The sequence below is a fragment of the Musa acuminata genome, chromosome BXJ1-9 (genome assembly GCF_036884655.1).
Source record: "Musa acuminata AAA Group cultivar baxijiao chromosome BXJ1-9, Cavendish_Baxijiao_AAA, whole genome shotgun sequence".
In the NCBI taxonomy this organism is placed as follows: Eukaryota; Viridiplantae; Streptophyta; class Magnoliopsida; order Zingiberales; family Musaceae; genus Musa; species Musa acuminata.
In genome coordinates, this window is record NC_088335.1 from 32,889,168 (window position 1) to 32,914,623 (window position 25,456).

At 39.8% G+C, this 25,456-nt stretch overlaps 1 protein-coding gene across 1 annotated transcript in view; it reads right to left on the reverse strand.

The window, feature by feature from the left end:
• Window positions 1-11,644: 11,644 nt before the first annotated feature.
• LOC135584630 (uncharacterized) overlaps window positions 11,645-25,456 on the reverse strand; it is a 33,054-nt gene continuing 19,242 nt past the window's right edge. The window contains exons 6-7 of the mRNA XM_065083497.1: window positions 12,790-14,417; window positions 11,645-12,683 (exon numbers count right to left, since the gene is read on the reverse strand). Of these exons, the coding sequence (XP_064939569.1) occupies window positions 11,792-12,683; window positions 12,790-14,417 (2,520 nt within the window). The 3' untranslated portion in view covers window positions 11,645-11,791. The remainder of the gene's footprint in view (window positions 12,684-12,789; window positions 14,418-25,456) is intronic.

Below are 25,456 nucleotides of genomic sequence, written 5' to 3' on the forward strand. Positions count from 1 at the left end.
CTTAGGATTAATCTATGCATGTGTATCTTGATGATTTTATGTCATGCATGAGTTTTTGAAGTAAATGTTGATTTGAAACTCTCATTTTAGATTAACATGTTTTTGGTCTAATCATTTTTATGATAAATTAAGATGACATTCTCATGATATATTAAGATGACATAGTGCATGTACATCTATGTATGAATTTCTTGATAGTCTTTTGATGATAGATGTGATATTATGATGTGTTTGGTCTTTGATGACTTCATGACGAAACTTATATTTCGATTTTAAATAATGATACATGTTTTCACAAAAGACTTGAATACCCTCTCATGAAATCAATTGTATGAAATAGAAATGAATTTTCTATTCTATTGAAATTAATGAATTTATTTTACTAATCTTGTGAATCTCATGAAAATAAACATGATGAATATTTTGAAAATAAATGAGTGTTTCATGCATTTGGTCTTAATGATTTCTCTTGAACATACTTTTTGAAATCATACTTGATGATGAATATCAAGATATTAAAAGGATATTATCATGGAATCATGCTTGATGATTTGTTTTACGAAATTTACCTTTCCATCTTAAATGTTGACACTTGTTTTCTTAAAGGTAAAGACATGTTTATAAGAAGCAAATCACATGAATAGAAATTTATAAAAATGAAATGCGATCCTCTATCTTATCGACTTTTCAATAAATCTATGCTTGTCATGTATGAATTTATTGAATGTGACTTTGAAGATGATTTCGGATTTCACAAATGCTTGATTCATACTTATGACATGAGACATATTTTAAATATAAATCATGTTCAATTCTTCAATCATGTTATATCTCCCTTAATTCATTTTGTTCTCATAGATTTATTTACCAAAGAGGAGAATCTTCCGAAAATGAAATGATACAAATGAATCACTTATCGATATGTCTTTTTGAAATATCTTTTTAATGTGATGTTGATAATTTGAGATGCCTATTGGAATTCATGACATGAGATAATTGAATCCTTGACTTACTCTGGTTTGAAAATAGATGTTTAAAATCTTGCTTGATGAGTTGTTTTATAAGATTTTACCTTTACGTCTTGAACTTTCATGCTTATCTTGATTTGACATATAATGACTAAGGCATGCTTAGATGAAAAAGAATCACTTAAAAAATACTTTTCCCATCTGATCGAGATTAATGATTTCATGATATTTTGTGAATCTCAAAATTAATTTTGATGACTTGATTATGAATTTCAAGTTAACAATTTGATTTGAATGAGTTTTATCTAAATCATAATCTTGATCTTGCAAAATTGGAATCACAAATAATATCTTTTGGTATTCATGAATTGATACTCACAATGTGAAAGTTTTGATATTCATGACTTGAATCTTCCTTTCTTTTTGCCAATGACAAAGGGAGAGAAAGAGTTGCTAATGTGCTATCTTGAATTGATGTAAAGGGTCATCTCAAAGAGAAATTAGCTACCTTGCACAAGTCAAGAAAATGTAAAAACTTGCTTACTCTCTTGCACATCTAAAGAAAAGATACAAATGTAACACTTGCCAAATTGTTTGCTTGCCTCATGTAAAACATGGTCCCTTGCTAGTTTGGTATTTTACTAAGGAAGTAAAAATGACACTTTTCAAAAGAGAAGAAAGAGCTTGCTTTCTTGAACATCTTTAATTTGCTAGCTAGCATGATGTACAATTTGCTATCTTGAATATTACAAATAAATACTATCATGCACATTGCAAAGAAAAGCAAATATACCAACTTGCACATCTTTAAATTTGCTATCGTAAAAGTTGCTAGCTTGTAGAGAAGCAAAGAATTGCTATCTCGAAAGAAGCAAAAAATGCAAAACATAGAAAACTTACAATATAATTGCTCTTGCCATGCTTTGTATCAAAAATAGGTTGATATCCTTAAAAGCATCGCATTAAATTTTTTAGTATCCGCTATGTATCATATGTATCGCAAATTGAAATTTTTGAGACTATTATCATATCATGTTTAACAATTGATGTCTTTCATGACATGATTTCTTTACATTTTTGTCTTGTATATATCATGTGATGATTGAAATATTGATTGATGCAAATTCATAATTTATGTAAAAGTCTAAATCATTGGTTCCTCTCCTTCTTTTCGGCAATGACATAGGGGGAGAAAGATTGCTAGCTTAGGGCAAATGCTGGCTAGCTTGTACTCTTCCCTTCTTTTCGACAAAAACAAAGGGTAGAAAGCTTTTGCTAGTTAGAACATGCAAAGAAAAGCAAAGTGCAATCTTGCACAAAAATTCAAGTGTTGAATTGCCATGAACTTAAGAATCTTGCTATGCTTTTGTGCTTATATGTTGTGATCTAGCTTCATGTTGCAAAAATTTACATATCTTTTAAAATAATTAGAGCTACTTCTCCTTTTTGTTGATGACATAGGGGGAGAAGTATATTGATGACTTCATGCATTGAATTGAATATTTTATATATATTTGCATGACGGTTTAAATATTTTTCATAATATGTGATGAATGTTACTTGGATTTGGGATAATCCAAGTGTTCTATCAATGGCATATTGATAGGGGGAGTTTGGTTAAACTCCGGGAAGTTAAGGTTAACTCCGTTAGTCATCAATTAGTTGTCATCATCAAAAAGGGGGAGATTGTTGAATCTCGAATTTTGATGATGAAACTAATTGATTGTGTTTAGATGTTTAACTGCATTTTGAGTGATGCAGGTCTACTCGATCAGGATTAGACAGTTAACGCAGGAATTGACGTTGTGCCGGAGGAGATCACATTAGGATATTGGATGGCAGAAGGCTTCGGACGTCGGACATCGGGCCAAGAGTGAAATTGCGCCAAGGATATCGGGGTTGCGGAGGTCAACCGCCGATTGGGCAACAAGCCGCAAGAGAGGACGATGCGCCGAAGAATCGGACGAAGCGCCAACCAATGACGTGCCGGGCAACAGAATGTCAATTAGCTTTGTAATAATTGTCTAGATCGGAGTAGAGTTTTGGCTTGTGTGTGCAGGATTAACTACGATAACGATGAAGACATAAAGCAAAACAAATTGTCGGAGTCAAACGCGAAGGATTTGTTGTGAGTTCGAGAGTTTGACGAAAGTCCGAAGGTTCATCGGGAATGCTGCCGGAACTAGCCGAGAATGAGTAGGGAGCTAGCCGAAGGGTTTTTCGGAAGCTCGCCGGAAGGTTCGTTGGAAGTTCGCAGAGCTCGCCGAGAAAGATCGGAGCTTGCCGGGAGTCCGTAGAATGGTTTCCGAGAGTTCGTCGGAAGACTGTCGGAAGTTCGCCGGAAGCTCGCCGGAAAAAGTCTTGACTTGCAGACTTTGTAATAGCTTAGAAAATATCTTTAAATTCGTAGTTAGCATGTTAATTAGGGTTAAGATTAGGTGTTAATCCTATAACTCAAGTAGGGGCCAATTGGGCCCGAGTTCGGACTGGTTTGGGCCAAGTTTGGAGCCCAACCAGTGAGCTGAAATAGTGTAGGCAGTGGCACCGCTAGATTAGGCGGTGGCACCGCCTAGAACCCGAGAACCAAGCAGTAGCACCGCTTTGCTGGGCGGTGGCACCGCCCAGCACCCGAGAGCCAGGCAGTGGCACCGCTTGGCTAGGCGGTGGCACCGCCAGTACACTGTTAGTGTCAGACACTGACAAGCGGTGGCACCGGCAGCATCAGGAACCAAAGAGAATTCAAATTTTGTAGCCCAAATTTGAATCCTCTTGAGGCCTATAAATACCCCTCAATTCTCAGTAGAGAACACAACCTTTTGAGGGGTAAGAGATTGAGATAAAAGTCTTAGCAAAGTCTTTAGCAAGTTTTTGTTTTCAATTGCTTGAGTGTTCACCTCCTTCTTTCTCTTTGAAAATTTGTAAGAGAGTGAACCACTTATAAAAGGTTGTAAGAGGGGTATTTGTCCTTCCCCTTCAAAGTGATTTGCTAGTGGAAGTTGGGAGCCTCATCGAAGAAGGCTTCGCAAGTGGATGTAGGTCGCATGACCGAACCACTATTAATCAGTTTGCGTTTATCTTATTGTCATTTATATTACTGCAAACCATCTTCACTTTGATGCTCTACTTCTTTGTCTCCTTCTTACGTATCCCTTCAAGTTAAAACGCAATTGAAACGGTTTCAAACGAAACGTTGCTTTTATCGTACGAAGTTTCCAAAAGTGTTTAAATCGTCAAAAGTTTATCGTACTTTACCGCTGCACTAATTCACCCCCCCCCCCCCCCCCTCTCCCTCTTAGTGCCGCTCCGATCCTAACAGGACTCTCCTAATTACTTATCCTCTTTCTCCCCCATATATAAATAGATATGACCTCCTACGGACTTAGAGCAGATATGTCGATACATGATATTATTGAGAGATTACAAATCTTCTATCATCTTCCTTTAGTCACGTGATTCATTAATTAAGAAATTATAGATATTCTCACATCTCCCCTTGTACCTAATTTATCGCTCATAACGGTCTTGTGAAGGATAAAAAGAGGGAAAAAGATAAATATACTTCTCCTTGCATCGACATCACTATGACTTTCGGATCCAATAAGGATTCCCCTACAAATCAAATAAAGATTTTCCGGATGACATCGAAAGAAACGCATGTTAGGACTCTAGCTTGGAGAGTCCTAATTGAGAGGGACATTCATGTAAAACTGTTAGGACTCTAGCTAGGAGAGTCCTAATTGAGAGGGACATTCTGTTAGGACTCAAGCTAGGAGAGTCCTAATTGAGAGGGGCATTCATGTAGGAGGTGTTTTCTTATAGAAGAATTAGGAGTTGTAAGGGAATAGGAGTCTTGACTAGGAGTCCTATTAGGAGTTGGTTAGAAGTAAGAGTCTTAAGTAGGAGTCCTATTAGGAGTTAGGGTTTAGAAGCCCTATAAATAGCCATGTATTCCTTCTCTTTTCTTAAGCAATAGATGAATCTTTTCTGCAGCCTTTGAGCAGCAATTTGGAGGGAGGAACCCCTATAGAGTTCCAAGGAGGCCGATCCCCTAAAGAGATCAACCCCAAGTTTAGAATCTGCAAGGGTTCTAACACCTGGTATCAGAGCAGCGTTCTTGGCGTCTCGCTGCCCTTCCACAGCCATCCATCAACCCTCCACAACCGCTCAAAGCAATTCCCACAATTGCTTAAAAGATCATCGTCGAATTCCGCCATCATCTCCACCACCGCGGATCATCCTTTGATCTCCCCGTGAATTGCAACAGGTTCTGGTTTCCTACCTTACTGCTGCTGCAATTTAGTTATCCTTATTCGAAAATCCAAAAAAAAAAAAACTGTTCCTATATTGCTGCACAAACCTTTCGTCACAAAGTTTTCATCTCTACGACAAAAGATACATTGCAGAATTCCAGCCGCATAGTACCATCTGTTTGATCTTGCTACTATGCTTTTTCTATCCAAATTTCTATGAAATTTTTATGACATCTTTGACACTTCCTAACAGCAGATTTCCCTTTGGATTTTTCAAAAAATTCTCAATATAAACCATTGATCTTTTATGTCAAATCTACTATACTTGAAAATCTGCACTGTAAAATTTCAGCCGCATAGCACTGTTTGTTTGATCTTGATACTACATTGTTTCTATCCAAATCTCTACGAAATTTTTATGATAGCTTTGATACTTCCTAACAGTAGATTTGTCTTTGGTTTCATCAAAAAATTCTCAATATAAACCACTGATCATTTACGTCCAATCTGCTATACCTAAAAATATGTGCTGTAGAAAATTTGAGCCGCATATTGTTGCCTTAACCCATCTATTTGCAATCTTTTTTGAATGAAATTTCTTATACACTTCATAGATCATCTTGGCTTCTATCTAAGATTGATCTATTAAGAAATTCATCTCTAAAAATGATTTTATGTTGCTGCAAATTTTCGTCGTAGCCCGCTGAAATTTTTCGACGAGAATTCTGCAATCGTAACTTGCACCAATTTCCTTGCTGTTATACTACCGAAATTTTCTTGATTAAATTAGATATCCTTGCTGTCATATAAACTGTGATTTTTCTATCAATTCCCTCCTCAATTCTCTCATGGTTTTGGTGGAAATTACGTCGAGAAACCATTGTTTCTTCGACGACAATTCTACTCTTACAAGACAGCACATACTTGCTGCAACTTCCACTGACAACCTGACAGTTTATATGACAGCAAGGATATCTAATTTAATCAAGAAAATTTCGATTTGGAGGCATATACTATGGCATCTAAGGAGGTAATCAATGTTAAATTTGAAGCCTTGGAGGCGCGAATGGAGGATAAGATTCGGACGCTCTTTACCGAACTCAGATTGGGCCGACCACTAAGCCCGAAAAAATCATATCATGGAGAGAGCTTTGCCCAATCGCACCAGGCTCGAAGAGATGAGTTCCAAGGGAGGGGAGGCTCTATGACTGAACCCAACTATCCATGCATGAGAGTGGACTTCCCTATATGGGAAGAAGGAGACCCAATTGGTTGGATCTCGCGCGTGGAGCGATATTTTCAGTACCACAAAATCGCGGATGCATATATGGTGAAAATTGCAGCTATACATCTTGAAGGGGATGCTATACAATGGTTTGACTGGTTTGAACATACTTATGGAGTCCTTTCATGACAACAATTCAAAGAAGGACTGCTGATCCGCTTCAGACCAACCGATTACGAGAATATTGATGGACAACTAGCAAAGATCCGACAAACTTCCACCATTCAGGAGTACCAAACCAGGTTTGAAAGGTTATCTAATCAAACTCATGATTGGTCTCAAAAACAGCTATTGAGGACCTTCATTGAGGGCTTGAAGCTGGAGATCCGAGGAGAAGTTAAAGCGCGACAACCGTATACGCTTATGGTAGCCATCTCTTTCGCACGACATCAAGAGGAGCAATTGAACCATGAATCTCGGAGGACTAGGGTCGCTCCTCAACCAGTAATATTGAAGCCCTCAGCCCTCCCTACTATTGACCAAGTCCCTACACCAAAGAGGTTAACAAGAGAAGAGCTTCGGGAACGATCTGCAAAGGGGTTATGTTGGCATTGCGACGAGCCGTGGAGCCATGAGCATCACTGTAAAAAAGGTAGACTTCTTATGATTGAACCAGTAGAAGAAGAGGTCATTGAACATCTAGAAGAGAGCCATGAACATGAAGAAGAAGATATGGAAGAAGAGCCACAGCCGACCGACATTACGGTACACGCACTAGCTGGCTACTCAAATCCGCAAACGATGAAAGTTGGAGGCCTTCTCAAACAACAACCGATCATTGTTCTCATCGACACGGGTAGCACTAATAACTTCCTAAATAGTAAGGTTGCTGCTCGGACGACACTGCATATTGAAGGTTGCAGCAAGTTCGATGTAAAGGTTGCCGACGGCAGAATCCTAAAGTCCGACCAAAGATGCCCGCGGGTGAAACTATTACTGCAAGACCAAGAAATTATCACAAATTTCTTCCTCCTACCAATCGATGACTATGAGGCAGTGCTTGGTATAGAATGGCTGACTACACTAGGTGATGTCTCTTGGAACTTTTCTAAATTAATTATGAAATTCTACTATAAGGGCAAACAGATCATCCTACGCGGGAAGCACGGAAGCAACGTTACCACTGTTTCGACCCAATGAATGTTTGATGCATCTCCAGCCATCACAAGAAAGTTTTGCACTGTTTCGACCCAATTAATTTCTAAATTAATTATGAAAGTTTTGCACAAGGTAAATAGTGGCTTTTTGATGCATCTCCAGCCATAACAAGAAGAGAAGAAAATAGAAATTGAAGATCAAAATCTTGCCCAATTGCTTACTGAATTTGCCGACATATTTGCTGAACCGCGCGGTCTTCCTCCTTCTCGGCAACATGACCATTGAATTCCAATCCTTTCGAGCAAGCCACCAGCGAACACTCGACCGTACCGATATCCTCACCTCCAGAAAGATGAAATTGAAAAGATCGTAAAGGAGATGCTTGAAACAGGGGTGATTCGACCAAGTTGCAGCCCCTATTCCTCACCGATGCTACTTGTACGCAAGAAGGACGGAACTTGGCGGATGTGCATCGACTACCGAGCTTTAAATGACATCATCGTCAAGGACAAGTACCCAATACCAGTGGTGGATGAACTTCTTGATGAATTAAAAGGAGCTTGAGTCTTCACGAAGTTGGACCTCCGATCCGGTTACCACCAAATTCGGGTATGTGACGATGACATTCCAAAAACAGCATTTCGCACACATAATGGCCATTATGAATTCTTGGTAATGCCTTTTGGACTCACTAATGCTCCTTCAACCTTTCAAAGTCTCATGAATGATATTTTTCGAAGCTTTCTTCGTAAATTTGTGCTGGTATTTTTCGATGATATTCTCGTTTACAGCCCTTCTCTTGAGACTCACTTTCAGCATTTACGGATTGTTTTGACGATCCTTCGGGAGAATACTCTTTTTGTAAAGCAACCAAAGTGCAGCTTTCTCCAACAAAAAGTAGAGTACCTTGGGCATATAATATCAGAAGAAGGAGTGGCAGTAAACCCAACAAAAATTAAGGCAATGCAAGGCTGGCCGAAACCTACAAACGTGAAATTACTGCGGGGGTTCCTTGGACTAACAGGCTACTACCGAAAATTTGTTAAGGACTATGGGAAGATCAGTGCACCACTCACTTCTTTACTGAAAAAAGATGCTTTCCAATGGTCGGACAAAGCCTCTGTTGCCTTCGACAAACTTAAAGCAGCCATGACAACGACGCCGGTGCTAGTGCTACCAGATTTCAACCGACCCTTCATCAATAAGGCCGATGCATCTGGAGACAGAATGGGAGACGTTCTCATGCAAGATGGTCGACCACTCACATACATTAGCAAGACATTGTCTCTCCCCTATCAAAATATGTTAACATATGATAAGGAGATGCTCGCCATTGTGCACGCAGCAACAAGGTGGAGATCGTACTTGATCAAGCGATACTTTCAAATCAAAACCGACCATAAAAGCCTAAAATATCTCTTGGAGCAGAAGATATCTTCCCCCGAGCAGCAAAAATGGGTAACAAAATTTCTTGGATTTGATTATGAAATAACTTACAAAAGGTGGAAAGAGAATGTTGTTACACATGCCCTTTCGTAGCTACTTGAGCAAGCTGAATTTTCGGTCGTTTTACTTCCAACCAGTGACTTCCTTGAGGATATTAAGATGGAATGGCAGGAAGATTCGGAGACTAGTAAGATACAAAAAAAATTAGAGGAAGCACCAAGCTCCGTGGCTCATTACAATCGGGACTCAAAAGAATTATGCTATAAGGGACGCATTGTGCTTGTGACAAATTCTACTTGCATCTTCAAGAGCAGATTTTGGACAAAGTTATTCCATATGCAGGGTACTAAATTGAAAAGGAGTATGACATATCACCCACAAACCAACAGCCAGACGGAAGTTTTAAATAGGTGCTTGGAGACTGCCCAAAGCCACCCACCAAATATGACTACCCAAAGAGAACTCCAAACCCAACCAAGTGCCATTATTGATCGACGGATCGTGACTCGACGACTACGACCCACTAATGAAGTGCTAATACAGTGGGCGAACCTACCAATAGAAATGCCACTTGGAAGAACTATGACGACTTGAAGATCAAATTTCCAGAATTCATGAATCATCAGCCTCGAGGACAAGGCTGATTTGAAGAGGGCGGGTCTATTAGGACTCTAGCTTGGAGAGTCCTAATTGAGAGGGACATTCATGTAAAACTGTTAGGACTCTAGCTAGGAGAGTCCTAATTGAGAGGGACATTCTATTAGGACTCTAGCTAGGAAGTCCTAATTGAGAGAGGCATTCATGTATGAGGTGTTTTCTTAGAGAAGAATTAGGATTTGTAAGGGAATAGGAGTCTTGACTAGGAGTCCTATTAGGAGTTGGTTAGAAGTAAGAGTCTTAAGTAGGAGTCCTATTAGGAGTTAGGGTTTAGAAGCCCTATAAATAGCCATGTATTCCTTCTCTTTTCTTAAGCAATAGATGAATTTTTCTGCAGCCTTTGAGCAGCAATTTAGAGGGAGGAACCCCTATAGAGTTCCAAGGAGGCCGATCCCCTAAAGAGATCAACCCCAAGTTTAGAATCTGCAAGGGTTCTAACAACATATCATAAATTTAATATGTTATTATTTAATTTTAATTTTAACATTAAAATTTTTCATATAATAGAATGTATTATATTTTTTAATGCTTACAACTTAAAATTCAATCAAGTACAATGAGGATATGCAGGTTTTACCCATCCTGTGCTATTCGTTCTCTACGTTCTTCTCTTCTGATGTGAAAGAAGATCACAGTAGCGGTGACATGATTAAGGCGATCAACGAGATGCTTACTTGGTTAATTTCTCTCATAAAATTGTTGTGGCTTTGTTTATTTTCATTCTACGAGGGCCATAAGAGACGCAAATCCTGTGAGAAACATACTATTACTCTTAATCAAAGTTAGTGATTTGCGCTTCAATACTGGCTTTTTCTGGTTTGTGTCCATCTGTAGTTGAAATTTCAAGTTGGTACTCAGACCCGTTTAGAGTGACACTTTTTAAGATAACCCACCTATTATCAAAATTAAAGACAAAAACATTATCTCTCAATCATTCTCTTTTGTTTCTTTGATGAAATATCTCAATCACTTTTCGTGCACTGAACAATGTTTTGCAACAGCCCTTGCAGTGCCTCTTTTATATGTATCTTAGTGCCTCTTATATATACAAGTGCAAGGACCTGGACTGGACTGGACTTGAACCCCATGTTTGTCACTTGTCTTTTTGAGAGAGAGAGAGAGAGAGAGAGAGAGAGAGAGAGAGGAGGGGGAGAATCTTTTATTTCTATTATAATTATCATTATCATTTAGCTTCCATATGAGTTCATCACATCTATAGAGTTGAGAATCTCTGTATGCTTCTGCTCCCAACGCTGCAACTGGGGAGGGAGTTTGCAAACCTAATTCATGTTTCCATCTTGAACGCCAACATAGGGTGCTCAGTTTATTCTCAGAGAATCTTATATTTTGCGATGGAGAACTAGTCAAAACTCCCTTAGATGGATGAACTAAGCTAGATATCACATTATTCCCTAAACTAATAAGGTGGCCTTTCTATTTTCTACTGAAGTTTCACTTTTGACCAACAAATGCAAGTCCCGTTGAATTTGGTCTCTAACAGTATAATGTACTTTTAAATACACCCTAAAGGCAATTGAGCAATTCATCAAACCAAATTATTCAGCTTCCAAGAGAAAAGAAAAGGAACATTAGGAAGGATGATATTGAGAACATAGTATTAGAAAGAAAGAAAAATCAAGACAATATATTATGACAGTATTGTGTGATTTCATGATATTAAGAATATCATGATTATCATTATTCTCTTAATCATATGAATTATAAAATATGTTTTCAAGATTCTCAACCATAAAAATTATGTTGACATTTTATCATAATTCTCTCAAATCATAGGAACCATGATAATAATCTTATTGTGATTTCCTTGATCATGAAATGATTTGAATGAATATTTCACGTTTATTATTGATTAAGAAAATTATATAATTATCCTATTTTGTAATCTCTGGGTGAATAAATTCATACACATTGGCCTCGAAAATTCTATCTAATCATTTCTTTGGAGAGGAAGCAAACCTGAAACAGCATGTCAAACTTTTGTCAACAATATTGATTCTGTTTATTCAGGTCACCATCCCAAGTTTTGGAGTTGCTCTTTGTCAGGCATTATAGACAAAATCAAATACTCATACCTGATTTGTTGAACCGACCAAATGAGAAATCACATCCTCGAGGCACAAGATATGTGATGATAATGTGTCTTTCAAATCTGTGGCATCAGATTGAGCTAGAGCATCGTTCATTACCTTCACACCGCTCTGCAGTAATTCCATTCCTTCACAAATTCTGTCCAGAAGCTTCCTCTTCCTATTCTTGACAGAGTTTTTGTCATCGTTCACAAGTTGCTTAGAACCAGAAACTTTTGAATTATTACATGCTCCTTTGACTAGTTTTCTCAGCACAATCCCTTCTTGTAAGAGATATAACTGCTCTTTGGATGGAGTCACATCACACAATGCTACTTCCTTTTCAAGAACACATTTTAACTCCGACATAAATCGGTCTTCATTGGCCTCAGTTCCTGTGTTGGTATCAAATGAGAGAGTTGCATCATGAGGAACAAATCTCCAAAGCTGAGTACAAGATGTACGGGCAGCAAAATAACCAAAAGCAACTATAACTAGATGAACAATTGCCCAATGCCGTTCCCTCAGTAACATGTGATAAAGATCCCATACTGCAGTACAAAGTGTCTGCCCTTCACCTTCTGCTATTTCCATGTGACTGAGGCTAGCCATGAAATATGCAAGAGAAGGCTTGCATTGATACAACATACCATCAGCATCAGTGGGACATTGCATGAAAAGGGTATGTAGCTCCACAATTAGTTTTTCCATTTCAGCAGAACCATAAAAATTCCTCATGTTTGAAATGATAACCAATGTTGCGCTTAGAAGTGTGGCAAAGATGTCTTTCTTACGATCAACGGCACTTTTATATCCATGAATAACGACAACTGCAAAGTTCACAACGTGTGCCATATTCTTGTCACCAGCAATATCAGAATCCTTCACCTGACTGAAGAATGTAAGAAACGGTTAGCCACAATTTTCTCAAATAGCCACATGATTCATTTGAGAAAATTGATGTCATTATGATATATTTTGAGCAATGAGTTGCTTACCGACACTGTAGAGCAGATGAGAGTGCATGCACTGGTAGTCCAACAAAACTGGAGTAACCAAATTCTGTGGACTTAAGTAGTACAAGTTCCTGTTCTTTAGCTTTGTTCTCTGTGAAATGATAAAATGAAGTAACTAATTTGCGAATAGCAAGCATTTTACTCTCATCAGGTAATGATTCCAATGGGAAACCCTCTACAAGTAGTGCTAAATACATTATCTGTGACAAATTAGGCTCATCCTCACTTTCCACAAGATTGTAAAATCTGTCAACCGCAGCAGGACACACATAAGAAAGTGAAACACATACTAGTCTTGATGTCTTTCTTAAAGTGTCGAGAGGTCTGAGATCTGGTTCTGAGGATGCTACAAATTTCAGTACTGAACAAAGTTTATCAAGAATGTAATTGGTCATATTTGTTTCCCCATGACGCAAAAGGAAGCAATACATTTCTGTAATAATTTCCAGACAAAGAAAGTGAGGATGGCAGATGTTCCGGAGTAAGAAGAATTCCACCTCCATCCAAGCTGGACCTGAAGAAGCAGCAACAATCATGAAAGTTTTCAAGGAATGCAAGATGAAATAGAACATCAGTTGCCAAGCTACTCCAGAGTTTGGTCCAACAACACAATTAACAGGTATCTCCAAACCAAGAGCCAAAGAGTAGACTTCTTCATGCATCATCATATGCAAAAGACTATCCAGCTTCCCCGAGATTCCAATAACTATTTCTTCCCTCAAAACTGGAGAAGTCTTCAGAAGATTCAAGAAAAGCATAAGTCGTCCAAGTAATACAGCTCTCGCCATTGGGACATCATCACAATTCACAAGAAATATGCTTCCCAGAGAAGTTGAACCTGAGGAGCTATCAGCATTCTCTACCACAACAGTTGATTTAGAATCATTTTCATAACTTAATAACCAATCTAAAATCAGGAGTCTTGACTCGAGATTTATATTTGCTGTATTCAGTAGTGTATGCAGTAGAAGTGATGATGTTGGTTCCAAGAACTCTGCCAGAGCTTCACTTGCAGCTCTCAGTTTGGTCTCCTTGCTAAATAAAATTCCTAAAGATGAGATCAGCAAAGCACAGCGAGTTAACTCCCTATACACATCAATGGCTTCATATGGGTACTCGGATGAGATCCGTACAGCATTTATCAAGTAAAACTTTATTGGGAGAAAGATCCTTTTAGCTTCAGCACCAGTAAGTGTTTCCTGTAATGTCATACACCATGCTTCAGAGGCACTTCTGAGGGACTCAATGGCCAGAGAAACAAGGTTCAGAATAATATCAGCGACGTTTACTTTTTTGGTTAAAAACCCTTTACCAAGCTGCAGCAAAGAAACAACACCTTTCCATGACACATTTAGTAGTGTAACCAGACTTCCTCCGCCAGCAGCTGCAAACATTCCTAGTTCATACAAATACTTTGTGGTGCATGCTGTTATGTTGACCACATGACTAGCAAGATCTACACCTACCTCAGCCATTTCTTTGTTTCTGTCAGCGTTCATCTCATAAAAGTCCCACTTAACAGCTTGACAATAAGTTCTGCATAGCTTTACCGCAGCATCCACTATGACTTGTGTCAACTTAACAACTTCTGAAGCAATTGAGGGAATTTTCTGTTTGATAAATTTTTAATGAACAAATGGAAAGGATAGATGATGCCAATAATTGGCAAGATAATTATAGTACATAGTATACATCAAAGCAACAAAGCATTAACAACAAGAAAGAAATAATACATAAGATTTTTCTGTAGATACCATGTACATTTCTTTCATATATACAGACCATATACATAAGGAATATTTAGTCTGATCTTTAGAACTTCTAAAGATGGTATGATGGAGAACCATTATAAGGGATTTCAGAAAACATTATTCTAGGCAAATAAATCAGCAAAAAATCATCAATTATTTGGCCTAGAGACTTTAAGAGATGTGAAAATTTGAAAAGTATTTGGGTCTTTCTAGGTGTTAAACCTTGAAACTCTATTTTTATATTAAGTGCACTCTTTACTTCTCAGCTATGATAAATTCCTTTAAATCTATTTAGGCAACCTAGAAGCCACATTTTGAGTTTCTAGAAGGTATATAAGTTCCCTTGGAGATTACTCTTGGAAATTATTGCCTTCATTGATTATACTAAGGCTCCTAAACCCCTATAAATAGTGGTGATTGTCAATAGATGAATCACTTCATATTTGAATGAAAAAAAAATGCATCCTCTCTTCTAGCCTCCTTCACTCCTATCTAATCTCTAATCGCACTCCTCTCTTTCTCACCTCTCTAATCTCTAACCTCAATCCTCTCTTTCTCTCCTCTCTAATCTCTAATCTCACTCCTTTTTTCTCCTCTCTTGTTCTCTATTTCTTTACCCTATTCTACATTAGTTGATATCAAAGCTTATCAAGAAATCTGTCATGTACCTCATTTGGTCCAAACTGGCAACAAAGCTTTGACCAACACTCACAGATCTTTGCACCTCCAGTGTCAACCCCTTGTGTGTGAAGTTAGACTTTGAGGTGACTGTCCTTACGGACTTGGTTTTTATCATTTTTTTCTCCCTTGCTTTCTCTTGTTTTTCTATTTATCACCCTCTCTCACCCCTTTAACTACAACTAGGGTTTGTTGTACGACCCAAAATGGTATGGTAAGAGCAACACATATCGATCTGACAGGTGATCAACACACAGACCACCCCGTTCCAGGTGATTATACATTAGGGACCCCATATCGAAAGATACGAGGTATATACCAAGTGGAACTGTCGAAACTCGACCGTTACCGACTTATACCGATCGATAATGGTTGGATTTTGATCGAGACTGATCAAGGGCTATGATATACCTATTTCTAACGATCAATTCTTTTTTGTTGGAACCAGTTCAAAAGATTTTAAAATCCTTCCCACTCCCTTTTTCAACCCCTTTCACTCTCTCCAATTCTTCGACTCTCTCAAACTCATTCTCACTCACATCTCTCTCTCATTCTTACATTTTCACTCTCTTAAATTCAACAAGGCTACAATTTGTGGATTGGATCAAATTTGGGAGAATTAACACTTAAGTTAGAGTAATATCACTCTAATTAAGATGTATGTAACTATGTATTCCCTTACAGTCAACAGTAGTACAATGATAGTTGATCATTCTTTTCCGAAACTGATCGATCTTATAATACAGAGCAACAAGTTAATGTCGAAAATAGAAGTTATGGCGTTCTACAACCTCCCCACCAATACATGCCACAATCATATTTGCCTCAAGAGTCGCCTCGAACTCGTGTGATTCACGACATTTATACTATAACCATCACTACATTGATGCACCAATGGCATACGGTGTATCAGTATACCAGATCGTAGGAGCAATTCTAAGATTAAATCCGACAAACATACCATATTGACATACAAATCCATATGATCAAGGACCCCGATTCACCGCCTATGGAGTCCCGTCATTCTTTTAAGCGATAGGACCAAGTATATCTATCGATTGATCCATTTATTACTTGATTCATTTAAATCTTAAAGCTTAACTCATAATCTAACAATTCAAGTCATATCTTTGTAGGTAATACAATATCAACAGAAGAATGGCTCCAAACATGCCACAACATTGCTCTTCAAAACTTGAAAAAGATGTGTCACTATTCCTTCCTAATTTAAAATATTTTTGATTAAATTATACTAAACTTACATTTGTTCCAAATAAAAAAAATCCTAATTTAAGTTTTTTTTCTATTTTTCAAGTATTTTTCGAGGTTTTTTGGGCTTTTTATTGTGTCATCGACATGCCCTACTGTATCGACACCATCGATACGAAGCAACACGTGTCGTGCCGCTGATTTAGATCGGTAAGTCGAATCCTGACTATAACTATAGCACCATTAAGATTTAAAACCTTGAAAGTTGTCCAAAACATGAGAGAACCACTTGAATCATTACACCTCTAAATTATACATTGTAGTAATTAACGACATCATTATCAAAAGGTAATTTGTTGATAACATTAAAATCATGACTAGATGAGGTGAAAATCAATCCAATTCTAATGAATCCCAAAACCAACAAAGTGAGATAAACACCCTTAGGACGAAACTAAAATATCCTGACATAATATAGAACCAATTATGCGATCAAATGATCCAAAGCCTAAGAGCTCTCCAACACCTTAACAAATGAGCCATGAATGAGGAAATTGATAAGTCGGTTAAGTAACATGACCATTCTCCATAATCTATAGCTTTAAATCAAGGAATTTTTCCTACTCCCTAAGTTCCAGTTTGAATAAATCTTAAGTCTAACTATGGGCACCTGTTTAAAATTATGCTCCAACAATTCCTGATAATCAAACTTTTGACTTTAACAATGAATTCTTAGAACCTACTAGAAATCCACAAACTTAAGTAATGGGCCAACGAGTTTGATTTGCTGACAATATAGGAGAAATAGCTAGAAGAGTCAAAGTGGATGTGCTCGACTTTGATAGTATGTTTGACCCAAATGTGTTTGTTGACTGGTTAAATAACATGGAGGACTACTTTGAGTGGTATGGAATGATTATTATTAAATAGATACGGTTTGAAAAGCTGAAACTGGCAAGGTCCACTAGGAAGTATTGGCAACATGTCTAATATAATCTTAAACACCGTCGGGGGCCTTTAATCACTCAATAGGAAGTCATGAAACAAAAACTTAAGTAAAAATATTTGCTAACCTACTTTCAAAGCTAACTAATTAAACAATTGTTAAATCTTAAAAAGTTAAATCCTAGTACAACTAGGTATTTGGCCTAATTTGACAAACTTTTACTCAGATGTGAAATTGATGACTAAATCAACACTATCTAAAAATTTATTAATGGGAAGTCTCTTTTAGTTTTTCCGGCATCATGGAGGAAGCCTCCCGATAAGCCCTTGGGATTGAGAAGTACACCAAACTTTATCCAACTCATCGAGCATCTTTTCATTCTCTCGACAATAGAACTATTTCTCAATCTACCCCAAGAGTGGCTCTATCAAGCCAAACATCCCCACTACTAGCGACACCCCTAGCCCAACCATGAATCATCCAACTCATTCAATCATTGATTCTCAAACTAGTTCGTCTTTATTCCAATATCACTACTACCATAATAAAGGTCACATTGTCTCTCATTGTCCTCAATGTACCCATACCTTTAAAGAACTAGATGATCCAATCGAGGAAGTAGACCAATTAGTTGAACCCAAAACTTACTTAGGTGATGAAAATAAAATAGAATTTAAAGATGCCCATGCCAATATTGTTCATATCTTTTTTTCTACTATTAGTGTTTTTTATGAATGGAAGAAGACAAATATCTTCTATATTATTCGAAGCTAAGAAAGAGCTTAGTAGTTGGTTATAGATGGGAATAGCACTATGAATATAGTCACAAAATCTACTATCGAAAGACTAAATCTTAAGGTAAAATCACATTTGACACCATTCAAGGTAGCCTAGGTTGACAAAGCCACTTTACCCGTGATTGAAAGGTGCTTGGTACCAATCAAAATGAGCGATTACCAAGATGAGATTTAGTGTAACTTCTACCAATAAACGTTGCCTACATTTCTTTAGGTCAACATTGGTTGTATGACCTCAATATTACCGCCTCCTCGTCTGAGGCGACGAGGCCTCGACGACTTCTCATCCGCGCGGGGAGAGAAGAAGCCTCGGCGACGTCGCGGGGAGAAGCGGCTTCTTCTCCCCACACAGGTAGAAGGACTGAGGCTTTTTTTTTTTTTTTACTTTTTTTGCGTAGGGAGAAGAACGGTTTCTTCTCCCCACGCGGCCAAAAACCGAGCGACGTCACCAAGGCAACGTCACCTTTCTTTTTTTTTTTCGTGCGGGGAGAAGGAAACAGTTTCTTCTCCCCACACAAGCAAAAACCGAGTGACGTCGCTTTTCTTTTTTTTTTCACACGGGGAAACTGGGCAACGTCGCCTTTCTCTCTTTTATTTTTCGCACGGGGAAACCGAGTGACGTCGCCTTTCTCCTTTTTTTTTTTTTTGCGCGAGGAAACCGGGCGACGTCGCCACCTTTTGCTTTTTTTTTCTCGCGCAGGGAAACCAAGCGACGTCACCTTTCTCTTTTTTTTTTCTGCGCAAGGAAACCAAGCAACATCGCCTTTTTCTTCTTCTTTTTTCCGCGTGGTGAAACCAGGCGACGTCGCCTCTCTTTTTTTTCGCGCAGGGAAACCGGGAGACGTCGCCTCAACAACATCGCCTTTCTCTTTTTTTTTTGCGCAGAGAGAAGGAAACGACTTCTTCTCCCCACGAGGGCAAAAATTGAGCAACGTCGCTTTTCTTTTTTTTTCGTGCAGGGAGAAGGAAACCTCCTCACGCGGGCAGAGCACGAAGAGTATCGAGGTGACGTAGATTTTGTTTTATATATATATATATATATATATATATATATACTGAGTGGTATATCGAAACGTACCGCTTGATATAGTTATACCGTACCATACTAAGCTGAGTTCGAAACTCCGGTACAGTACAAAATTATGAACCTTGGTCCCAACCACTAAAGGACTTCACTTATTGAATCCTAAGTCTTTTGAAGTCTTAAACCTAGACCAGGGGATTAAATAGATGCTTGGGCGCTCACCTAGGCGCTTAGGTGAGGTGAGGCAAGGCCCGAGTGCCCCACAGATTCACCAGGTGACACACTTTAATGAAACGTCGCTTGGGCGCTCGCTTGAACCCAAGCGTCGGGCGCCTCGAGCGAGTGCCCGCTGAAACCATGCAACCCTAGAACCTATAATTCAGTTGAACAATAGCTAATTGGTTTGATTAAACCAACTAAGCTACATAAAGTTATTTTACTTGCAAAACCCACCCCATGCAGCCTCGCACGACCCTGAGCAACCCTAGCACAACCTCTGCCTCCGTAACGTCTCTGCCATTGCCTCCGCTACCGATGCACAAGACCAACGCTTCCTCTGTCACTGCCTCCGCCGTCAATGCATAAGACCGACACTTCATCTGCTGTCAACGAACGAGTCTAAAGGTGTAGCTTTCGTGCGCAGTTCCCTTCAACGCTACTGCTTCCGTGTGTAGCTCCTTCCACCGTCGAGGGAGAGGACCTTAATTTCCTCCGCCACCGATGGACGCATATGAAGCTTCCTCTGCCCATGACGTCGTCATCTGCAACTTCCGGCGCTATTGCTATCATTCGTAGCTTCCTCCACCAGTACCGTCATCGTCCAAAAGTTCTTCCGTCACTGTCGCCCTCTCCTTCCCCACTTTTGTTAGGACTCTAGCTAGGAGAGTCCTAATTGAGAGGGGCAATCATGTTAACCTACCTAGCCGACCCCTATTAAAGAGGTGAAGAGGCCAGCTACGGTTAGGAGGTTATTTCTTAGAGAAGCATTAGGAGTTGTAAAGGAATAGGAGTCTTGAGTAGGAGTCCTATTAGGAGTTGTTCTTAGAAAAGCATTAGGAGTTGTAAAGGAATAGGAGTCTTGAGTAGGAGTCCTATTAGGAGTTAGGGTTTAGAAGCTCTATAAATAGCCATGTATTCATCCTCTTTTAACAAGCAATAGATGAATCTTTTCTACAGCCTTTGAGCAGCAATTTGGAAGAAGGAACCCCTATAGAGTTCAAAGGAGGCCGATCCCCTAAAGAGATCAAACCCAAGCTTAGAATATGCAAGGGTTCTAACATCTGGTATCATAGCAGCATTCTTGGCATCTCGCTGCCCTTCCACAGCCATCCATCAGCCCTCCACAGTCGCCCAAAGCAATTCCCACAATTGCTTAAAAGATCGTTGCTGAATTCCGCCGTCATCTCTACCACCGCGGATCATCCTTTGATCTCCTCGTGAATTGCAACAGGTTCTGGTTTCCTACCTTACTGCTGCTGCAATTTAGTTATCCTTATTCGAAAATTCAAAAAAAAATTATTCCTATATTCCTACGAATTCCTTTCGTCACAAAAGTTATCATCTTTACGAACGAAGGATTGCTGCAAAAAATTTCAGCCGTATATTGTTGCCTTAACCGATCTATTTGCAACCCTCTTTGAACGATATTTCTTATACACTTCATAGATCATCTTGGGAGTACTGAAGCCCTCACTACTGTCAACCGAGCCCCTGCACCAAAAAGGTTGTCAAGAGAAGAGCTTCGGGAGCAATCTGCGAAGGGGTTATATTGGCACTGCGACGAGCCGTGGAGTCGCGAGTATCGCTATAAAAAAAGGAGACTTCTTGTGATTAAACTAGTAGAAGAAGAGGTCATTGAACATCCAGAAGATAGCCTTGAACATAAAGAAGAAGATGTGGAAGAAGAGCCACAACCGACCGAGTTTACGGTACATGCACTAGCCGACTACTTAAACCCGCAAACGATGAAAGTTGGAGGCCTTCTCAAACAACAACCGATCACTGTTCTCATCAACACAGGCAGCACTAATAACTTCCTAAACAGTAAGGTTGCTGCTCGGATGACGCTCCACATCGAAGGTTGCAGCAAGTTCGACGTAAAGGTCGCCAACGGAAGAATCCTAAAGTGTGACCAAAGATGTCCGCAAGTGAAACTATTACTACAAGACTAAGAAATTATCACTGACTTCTTCCTCCTACCAATTGATGACTATGAGGCCGTACTTGGCATAGAATGGCTGACGACGCTAGGTGATGTCTCTTGGAACTTCTCCAAATTAATTATGAAATTCTACTGCAAAGGCAAACAAATCATCCTACGCGGGAAGCACGGAAGCAACGTAACCACCGTTTCGACCCAACGAATGGAGAAAGTTTTGCACAAGGTAAATGGTGGCTTTTTGATGCATCTCCAACAGCAACCAGAGGGGAAGAAAATAGAAATTAAAGATCAAAATCTCACCAAATTGCTTGCTGAATTTGCCGACATTTTTGCCGAGCCGCGCGGTCTTCCTCCTACTCGGCAACATGACCCTCGAATTCCAATCCTTCCGGGCAAGCCACCAGCGAACACTCGGTCGTACCGATATCCTCACCTCCAGAAGGATGAAATTGAAAAGATCGTAAAGGAGATGCTTGAAACAGGGGTGATTAGGCCAAGTTGCAACCCCTATTTCTCACCGGTGCTACTTGTACGCAAAAAGGATGAAACTTGGCGGATGTACATCGACTACCGAGTTTTAAATGGCATCACCGTCAAGGACAAGTACCCAATACCAGTGGTGGATGAACTTCTTGATGAGTTAAAAGGAGCTCGAGTCTTCACGAAGTTGGACCTTCGATCCGATTACCACCAAATTTGGGTATGTAAAGACGATATTCCAAAAACTGCATTCTGCATACATAACGGCCATTATGAATTCTTGGTAATGCCTTTTGGACTCATTAATGCTCCTTCAACCTTCCAAAGTCTCATGAACGATATTTTTCAGAGCTTTCTTCACAAATTTGTGCTGGTATTTTTTGATGATATTCTCATTTATAGCCCTTCTCTTGAGACTTACTTTCAGCATTTACGGGTTGTTTTAACGATCCTTCGAGAGAATACTATTTTTGTTAAGCAGTCAAAGTGCAGCTTTCTCCAACAAAAAGTAGAGTACCTTGGGCACATAATATCAGAAGGAGTGGCGGTAGACCCAACAAAAATTGAAGCAATACAAGGCTGGCCGAAACCTATAAACGTGAAATTACTACGCGGGTTCCTTGGACTAACGGGCTACTACCGAAAATTTGTTAAGGACTATGGGAAGATTAGCGCACCCCTCATTTCTCTACTGAAAAAAGATACCTTCCAATGGTCGGACAAAACCTCCGTTGCTTTCGACAAACTTAAGGCAGCCATGACGACAACGACGTCGGTGCTAACGCTACCAGATTTCAACCGACCCTTCATCATTGAGGTCGACGCATCTGGAGTCGAAATTGGAGTCGTTCTCATGCAAGATGGTCGACCACTCACATACACCAGTAAGGTATTATCTCCCTCCCATCAAAATATGTCAATATATGATAAGGAGATTGTTAGGACTCTAGCTAGAAGAGTCTTAATAAAGAGGGACATTCACGTAAAACCTATCTAAAGTGAGATTTTGCTGTTAATTCCCTCCTCAAATCTCTCAAGTTTTTGGTGGAAATTTCGTCGAAAAACTACTGTTTCTTCGACGACAATTCTGCTCTTACAAGACAACACATACCTGCAGCAACTTCCACTGATTTCTATCAAACCCTTGCTGCCATATACCACAGATTTAAAATTTTCATCCACAGTCCTAAAACTCCATCAAACCACACCCTCAAACTGCACCCAAAACAGCCACAAAACAAGCCTAAACCACAGCCTCAATCCACCAATCCACCAACCCTATCGACCATCAAAAGAGAGATCTTAATATCACAGATTTGGAGGCATATACTATGGCATCTGAGGAGGCAATCAATGATAAATTTGAAGCCTTAAACGCGCGAATGGAGGATAAGATTCGGACGCTCTTTATCCAACTCAGATTGGGCCGACCACAAAGCCCGAAGAAATCACATTAAGGAGAGAGCTCTGCCCAATCACACCAAGCCCGAAGAGATGACTTCCAAGGGAGGGGAGCCTCTATGACCGACCCCAACTATCCACGCATGAGGGTGGACTTCCCTAGATGGGAAGAAGGAGACCCGATTGGTTGGATCTCGCGCGCGAAGCGATATTTTTGGTACCACAAAACCGCGGACGTAACTATGGTAGAAATTGCAGCTATATATCTTGAAGGGAATGTCATACAGTGGTTTGACTGGTTTGAACACACTCATGGAGTCCTCCCATAGTGACAATTCAAAGAAGGACTACTGATCCACTTCGGACCAACCTATTACAAGAACATTGACGGACAACTAGCAAAGATCCGACAAACCTCCACTATTCAGGAGTACCAAACCAGGTTTGAAAGATTATCTAATCAAACTCGTGATTGGTCTGAAAAACAACTATTAGGGACCTTCATTGAGGGCTTGAAGCCGGAGATCCGGGGAGAAGTTAAAGCATGACAACCGTACACATTTATGGCAGCCATCTCTTTCGCACGATTTCAAGAGGAGAGATTGAACCATGAAGCCCGAAGGGCTAGGGTCGCTCCCCGACCAGTAATACTGAAGCCCTCAGCCCCCCCTACTGTCAACCGAGTCCCTGCACCAAAAAGGTTGACAAGAGAAGAGCTTCGGGAGCGATCTGCGAAGGGGTTATGTTGCCACTGCGACGAGCCGTGAAGCCGCGAGCATCGTTGTAGAAAAGGGAGACTTCTTATGATTGAACCAGTAGAAGAAGAGATCATTGAACATCTGGAAGAGAGCCTTGAACATGAAGAAGACGATACGGAAGAAGAGCCACAACCGACCGACGTTACGGTACACGTACTAGCTGGCTACTCAAACCCGTAAACGATGAAAGTTGAAAGCCTTCTCAAACAACAACCGATCACTGTTCTCATCGACACAGGCAGCACTAATAACTTCCTAAACAATAAGGTTACTACTCGGATGGCACTCCACATCGAAGGTTGCAGCAAGTTCGACGTAAAGGTCGCCGACAGAAGAATCCTAAAGTACGACCAAAGATGTCCGTAGGTGAAACTATTACTGCAAGACCAAGAAATTATCACCGACTTCTTCCTCCTGCCAATTGATAACTATGAGGTCGTACTTGGCATAGAATGGCTGACGACGCTAGGTGATGTCTCTTGGAACTTCTCCAAATTAATTATGAAATTCTACTGCAAAGGCAAACAGATCATCCTACGTGGAAAGCGCGGAAGCAACATAACCACCGTTTCGACCCAACGAATGGAGAAAGTTTTACGCAAGGTAAATGGTGGCTTTTTGATGCATCTCCAGCAGCAACTAGAGGGGAAGAAAATAAAAATTGAAGATCAAAATCTTGCCCAATTGCTTACTAAATCTGCCAACATTTTTGCTAAGCCGCGCAGTCTTCCTCCTACACGGCAACATGACAATCGGATTTCAATCCTTCTGGGCAAGCCACCAGCGAACACTCGGTCGTACCGATATCCTCACCTCCAGAAGGATGAAATTGAAAATATCGTAAAGGAGATGCTTGAAACATGGGTGGTTCGGCCAAGTTGCAGCCCTTATTCCTCACCAGTGCTACTTGTACTCAAGAAGGACGAAACTTGGCGGATGTGCATCGACTACTGAGCTTTAAATGGCATCACCGTCAAGGACAAATACCCTATTCCAGTAGTAGATGAATTTCTAGATGAAAGGGAGTACGAATCTTCACAAAGCTGGACCTTTGATCCGGGTATCATCAAATACGAGTGTGAAGAAGACATATCGAAAATCACCTTTCAAACACACAACGGCCACTACGAATTTTTGCTTTCTTTAACAGAAGGTGGAATATCTTGGGCATATTATATCAGAGGAAGGTGTGGCGGTAGACCCCTCCATAATTGAAGTAATACAGAACTGGCCGACCCCGAGGAACATAAAATTGCTACATGGCTTTCTGGGTTTAACAGGCTGCTACCACAAGTTCGTAAAAAACTATGAAAAGATCAGTGCACCACTTACTTCCTTGTTAAAAAAAGATGCTTTCCAATGGTCGGACAAAGCCACCACCACCTTCGACGAACTTAAAGCCGCAATGACAATAGCGCCCGACTTCGACAAGACTTTTGTTATT